This window comes from Carlito syrichta, unplaced genomic scaffold (assembly GCF_000164805.1).
Source record: "Carlito syrichta isolate Samal-C Ts95f unplaced genomic scaffold, Tarsius_syrichta-2.0.1 Scaffold155848, whole genome shotgun sequence".
Lineage (NCBI taxonomy): Eukaryota > Metazoa > Chordata > Mammalia > Primates > Tarsiidae > Carlito > Carlito syrichta.
In genome coordinates this window covers 28,602-35,038 of record NW_007099944.1, presented here as the reverse complement: position 1 = coordinate 35,038, position 6,437 = coordinate 28,602, and the positions used below count along the sequence as shown (strand labels likewise).

The following is a 6,437-nucleotide window of genomic DNA, read 5'->3' as shown; positions in this document are numbered from 1 at the left end:
GCCTGAGCTCAGGGGCTCGAGACCAGCCTGGGCAACGTGGTGATACCTTGTCTCGACAATAAATCAAAAGTAAGCTGGGCATGGTAGTGCATGCCTGTAGTTCCAGCTACTTGGAAGACTGAGGTGGGAGGACCCCCGAGCCCAGCAGGTCGAGGTTGTGGTGGCCGTGAGCGTGCCACTGCACACCAGCCTGGGCAACAGAGTGAGATTCTGACTCAAAAAAACAAAAAAAGATTAAATGCCCAGCTACTCAGGAGACCGAGGTGGGAGAATTGCTTGAGCCCAGGAGTTCAAGTCTAGCCTAGGAAACACAGCAAGACCCCATCTCCTTTGAAAAATGGTTAAAATGGTACCTCTTTACACAATGTGTACTTCATCTCCCACCCACAAGGAGTTCAGGGGGTGAGGCGGAAAGACCGCCTGGCCCCGGAGGGAGGGAGCACTGGGTCTCCTGCTTGCTCAGGGCGGTCCGAGCCACTCAGCAGTCACCCTGGAAACTCACTCCCCTAGTTCTGCCTCTCTCTTTATCAAGCAATCTTCCGGCACTTGGGCTAAGTAAAGGGCTTTGCCTATGTGGATGAAAAGTGCAGGCGGAGTGTCTGTTCCTCTGGGCGGTTCTGGTTCTCATTGGAAATTAATAATCTGCCATTTTCATCCTCAACTGCCTTCCCACAGAGCTCGCAGCTGGGAAGGAATATGCTGGCAAAGGACTCCAGGGATACGCTGCTCTGGCAGAGTCTGGCTCTCTGCAGACTCCTGCGAGAGCACCTCGGGACCCACACTGCACCCCAACCAGATGCTCACACATCAGCTTCCCAGGTCTCCAAGGCGAGGGCCAGACTCTGGATCACCCTAGGGAAACACTGACTTCTCCCAGCAAAACATAACCATGCCCCATAGAGCAACCCCTGTCTTAATGCCCACTGCTTACTGCCCGAGTTCCAACACCCACCCTCTTCCTGAGGACCTAAGGAGTAACCAGGGCAGGCAAGTGCTTCGTTGCAGTCAGTTCTTGATCAGGGCAGCACAGAAAAGGGAGCACCAAATAGTCCCTCCCAGCTCCTCCCCTCCATGGAATCACAGCCGATGAAAAAGTACGAAAATACAGTAAACGATCTTTTCCTCAGTCACCATCTGATGAGGCTGCCAGGTACTGCTGAAAGGCGAGTGACAGGACTGGACTGTATAAACAATGTTGGCAGTTCTGCTCTCCAAATGCCTGCTGGGTGCCTGCCTCCTAGGCACCAGGTGCAAGGATCAATGAAATGCCCCTCAAGGCACTGCCAGGTTTGTGTGTTCTGCCCTGCGTCTTACACCTGATGGCACTGGTGTTTCCCCCTCTTTACCCACAACTCTAGAAAGTTCCCCTGACTTCTGAGTGCTTGGTTCAAAGCTATGAGGGACAATGGCCAGCGAGTGAGAATGGAAACCATAAACACCTGGCACTGACAAAGCAGAGTCATTTCAGAGTTGCAGCATCAACACCAAATCAACAAGAAAAGGTGCATGAAGTCACATGCTAACTTCAGGGACAGCGCCACTGAAAATCTTTAAAAGAGGATTTGGATGGCCAACCCTCAGGTTCTGGAACACTTAGGGTAGAGCGGCCCCAGAGGACCAACGTCCCCGCCATCAGCTTTCCAGGCGTCACAACTCCGCTCAGAGCCAGGGCACGCTGTTGGGGGCTTTAGGTTTTAATTTCAACCATGAGGCTGTCAGGGTCAGGATGACTTTGACCCAGAAAACCCCTTGCAAGTGTGGGCTCGGAGGAGGATGGATTCCAGGACGCAAGTTAGTTTTAACTTGACCTGTAACTTGGCTGGGTAAGCTATTCAAATCATTTGTCCCAGAAGTAAAAATAACCCAAATGCCCAGGGGGCAAGAGGGCAGCCTTGTCTACGTGGATTGGGAGCCCTCTGCTAAGGGAAGGCCACTCCCTCCCGTGCCTGGTCTGGGGTGGAGAGAGAGAGAGGAACCCGGGCCACGTTGCACCCCACTCCGCCCTGCTGCCAGCTCCCCGTTCTGCGAAGAGGAGGAGGAAAGTGTGGCTGTGAAACCACCGCGCGGCCACCAGGACCTTCACATGCTTCACTGAGGTCTGTTTCTTCCGCTTTTCACAACCCCAGATTCGGCTGTGGGGAACTAGTGAAGGCAGAAGGCAGCCACATCCCAATCCCTAAGCTGTCTTGAAATAGTAAAATGTCCCCAGTTGCCACTCGCTTACCTGTGACACCAGCACATTTCTCAAGACACTCCTCCTTGCTCTGGTAATTGTTGTCATTCCCTCCACAGCCTCCGTACACAAACTGCTGGCAGGACCCATCCGTGACGTTGTACCACCACCGAGGGATGGAGGCCCGGCACGCGCCCACCACCTGTGAGGCCAGGCACCGGTCTGAAACACAAAGCAGGCCCAGTGAGCTTGGGAGCAACCCTGCAGCACAGAACACGCACGCGCCTGCAGGAGGAAGCTCACAGCTTTCCAGATCCCCAAGAGGAGGAGTGGAGCCCTGAGTTCCCCACAGTTCCTCTGCGAGCTGTTCCCCTGCGAGCTGTTCCCAAGGCCTAGGTTGACAGCAGACCTACTTCATGACTCCTTCCTGGTACAGGAAAGGAGCACGTCGCCTCACAACACAGACACCAATCCGCCCACTGACTGCCTTTCAGTGGCATGCTCATTTTGGCCCTGCCCTGATTATCAAAGACTGCACATCCAATATAGAAACATGACCAGCTGGGCTCGGTGGCTCAGTCTGTAATCCCGTGTCTTTGGGAGGCTGAGGTGAGTGGATGGCCTGAGCCCGCGGGTTCGAGACCCGCCTGGGCAGCGAGACTTCATCTCTACAGTAAATCAAAAAATTAGCCGGGCGTGGTAGCGCAGGCCTGTAATTCCGGCTACTCGGAAGGCTGAGGCGGAAGGATCGCCGGAGCCCAGCGGGTTGAGGCTGCGGTGGACGGGAGCGGCCACTGCACTCTAGTCTGGGCGACAGAGTGAGACTCCAACTCAAAAAAACAAAGACAATATAGTTTATTTAGAAAGTAAATTAGAGAGAGATAAAGAAGAGATTCACCTCCCCAAGGCAGGGGAGGGGGCCAAAGCTTAGGAAAACATGGCAGCCATAGCTCAATGAACATGGCCTGGCCAGTGATCAGCAAGGCAAAAAACCACTCTAGGACCCTCCTAGATACCGCCCCTCACACCAGGCCAAGAGGAGCTTCACACCGAAATGGCCAGAGCTAGAGAAATGAGGCTGAAAGGCAGCATGCTACCCGCGCCCTCAGCACTCCTCATGACCTTTCCTGTTCACTGGCTGGAATTCTGCAACACGGATTCTTGTTTCCCTTTGACTAGAGAGGAGCCAGACTTTGGGAGGCCTTGAATCCCAGGCCCACCTTGGTATGCTCAGATATGATAAACAGATGAGATGAACAAGTGCTGGAGGTATTTTTTTTTTTTTTTTTTTTTGAGTTGGAGTTTCACTCTGTTGCCCAGACTGGAGTGCAGTGGCCGCTCCCAGCCACAGCAGCCTCAGCTTGCTGGGCTCCGGTGATCCTTCCGCCTCAGCCTTCCGAGTAGCCGGAATTACAGGCGCGCGCTACCACGCCCGGCTGATTTTTTTATTTATTGTAGAGATGAGGTCTTGCCAAGTTGCCCAGGTGGGTCTTGAACTCGCGGGCTCAGGCAATCCACTCACCTCAGCCTCCCAAGGCATGCTGGAGGTATTACTTGCACCCAAGTGAGCCTCTCTCCTGGAGGACTCAGAAGGAATGGAAAGCAACTGGAGAAGGGAGAACCTGGCCGTGGATCCCACATCTGCCCCTGGAGCACCCCGCCCTGCCCTCTGGCCTCTACCCATCTCTGTCTGCTCAGCACGAGGGCATTCCAACCCATGCGGAGCCTGGCACAGGGTGCTTGATAAACATGTCACAAACAAGAGCATCCCAGAAATGAGCACTTACTCAGATATTGTAATTACCCTCTCTAGTTTTCATGTTCATTAGGCTTATTTCACCCACTGGAGATGCTCTTAGAAAGCACAGAGGGCAGGATGTGTGTTTCTGTGATGTCTCCCAAAATATGTCATGACGCTCACAAGTGATGGGCATAAATCCAGATTTTCCCAAACACCAATCTATGGACAAACAAGGTTGTGACTGTGCAAAACACACACACACACACCCTCCCAGGGAAATTCTACATACACCAAGAAATAACAGGCAGCTGGCCCAGCAGAAAAAGCAGATTTCAGGCCAGGCACAGTGGCTTATGCTAATAATCCCAGCACTTTGGGAGGCCGAGGTGAATGGATTGCCTGAGTCTGTGGGTTTGAGACCAGCCCAGGCAACTTGGCAAGACCTCATCTCTACAATGAATCAAAATATTACCTGGGTGTGATAGCTACTTGGAAGGCTGAGGTGGACAGATAGCCAGAGCCCAGCAGGTCAACGCTGGGGTGGCTGTGAGCGTGCCACTGCACTCCAGAGTGAGACTCCAACTCAAAAAAAAAAAAAAATTAGCTGGGCATGGTGGCACATGCCTATAGTTCCAGCTACTTGGAAGGCTGAGGCAGAAGGACCGCATGAGCCCAGCAGGTTGAGGCTGCAGTGGCCGTGAGCGTGCACTCCAGCCTGGGCAACAGAGGAAGATTCTGATCAAAGTAAAAGACAAAGCAGATTCTGAAGCAAGGACTTTTCTAACATGTAAGAAAAACCCACAAGTCACCAGCTAGAAAGCATCTTACCTGGACACTTCACATGAATGAAATAATATAACCCGTCCATAAAAGGCAACTCAAGAGACAGGAAGTAGATTAGCGGTTGCCTGGTGCTGGGGTAGCGGGGATGGGGACAGACTACAAATAGGTACAGGAATATTTAGGAATGATGATTTTAAATCAGACTGTGGTTAAAGGTGCACAACTGTGCCCAATGTACTAAAAATCCTTGGCTCATCAACTTAAAATGAGTGATTTTTTGGTATGTAAATTTTTAAAAAATAGAAGCACCCTTTGTCCATAACACATCAACCAGAACCAGCTGGATGTGCACTTAGCACAGGTACTTTTGACAAGATGCCAAAGGTCACAGGGCGCACAATCAACAAAGCCCGGGGAAAACACAGGCAAATCCTCTGCCCACATGGCTGCTAGATGCGGCAGGCAGCACTGCTATCAACAAGACAAGATGGAGAAGACCCACCCAGGATCCAGTTCTGACCCCAAACTGAAAACAGCAGCAAGGTGGGAGCACCCACCTGCTATGGAGGCATCAACGCCTATCCAATGCCCTGCCAAGTTGGAGCCCTGCGGTCACTCTGACCGCTTTGTGTCCTTGCTTCCTGAGCAGTGATGAGCACAGCCTTTTAAGTAAAAAACTCAGGGAAGGAACTGTACTCCTTAAATGAGTGAACTACATCGTATGTGGATCATAAAACCTGAGGAAGGGCCCAGCAAAACTCAAGGCAGCCAGGCAGGAACCACCAAGCACCACACCAGAGGATGAGGCAGAGTGGCCCGCAGTATAATGGTAGCAACTTGGTGCTTTTCGTAAGCCAGGGCACCAGATACCCTCTACGCGCCAGGCAAAGAAGCCTGAGGGTGGAAAGAGGGAGAGAAAAAGATGCCTGGTCAGGCGCGGTGGTTCAGCCTGTAATCCCAGCATTTTGGGAGGCCGAGGTGAGAGGATTGCCTGAGCCCAGGGGTTCGAGACCAGTCCGGGCGACCTGGCAAGACCTCATCTCTACAATAAACAAAAAATTAGCTGGGTATGGTGGCACACGCATATAGTTCCAGCTACTTGGAAGGCTGAGGCAGAAGGATCGCCTGAGCCAGCAGGTCGAGGCTACGGTGGCCATTAGCGTGCCATAGCACTCCAGCTTGGGAAACAGAGTGAAACGCCAACTCAAAAAAAAAAAAAAAAAAAAAAAAGAAAGAAAGCCAGCGATACATTGGTATTTCAGATGGATTCCATAATTTGTCATATGTCTTTCATTTTAATTTTTAAGAGACATGATCTCAAACTGGACACAGTGGCTCACAACTGTAATCCCAGCACTTTGGGAGGCAGAGGCCAAAGAACTGCCTGAGCTCACTGGGTCAAGATCAGCCTGGGCAACTTGGCAAGACCTTGTCCCTACAATAAATCAAAAAAATTAGCCAGGCATGGTGGCGCATGCCTGTGGTTCCAGCTACTTGGAAGGCTGAGGTGAAAGGATCACCTGAGCCCAGGAGGTTGAGGCTGTGGTGGCTGTGAGCACGCCACTGCACTCCAGCCTGGGCAAAAGGGTGAGACTCTGACTCAAAAAAAAGAGAAAGAGAGAGAGAGACAGGGTTTCACTGTCACCCAGGCTGGAGTGCAGTGGGTGATCGTAGCTCACTTTAGCCTACAACTCTTGGGCTCAGGCGACCCTTTTCAGCCTCCCTAGTAGCTGGAACTAC

General features: G+C 52.0%; 1 protein-coding gene across 1 annotated transcript in view; it reads right to left on the bottom strand.

Moving 5' to 3' along the window:
• Positions 1-5,591, bottom strand: part of SPINT2 (serine peptidase inhibitor, Kunitz type 2) — a gene marked incomplete at its 5' end in the record, with an annotated part of 12,213 nt that extends 6,622 nt beyond the window's left edge. Inside the window, 2 exons of the mRNA XM_008050999.2 lie at positions 2,225-2,395; positions 5,493-5,591. Of these exons, the coding sequence (XP_008049190.2) occupies positions 2,225-2,395; positions 5,493-5,591 (270 nt within the window). The remainder of the gene's footprint in view (positions 1-2,224; positions 2,396-5,492) is intronic.
• Positions 5,592-6,437: the final 846 nt, after the last annotated feature.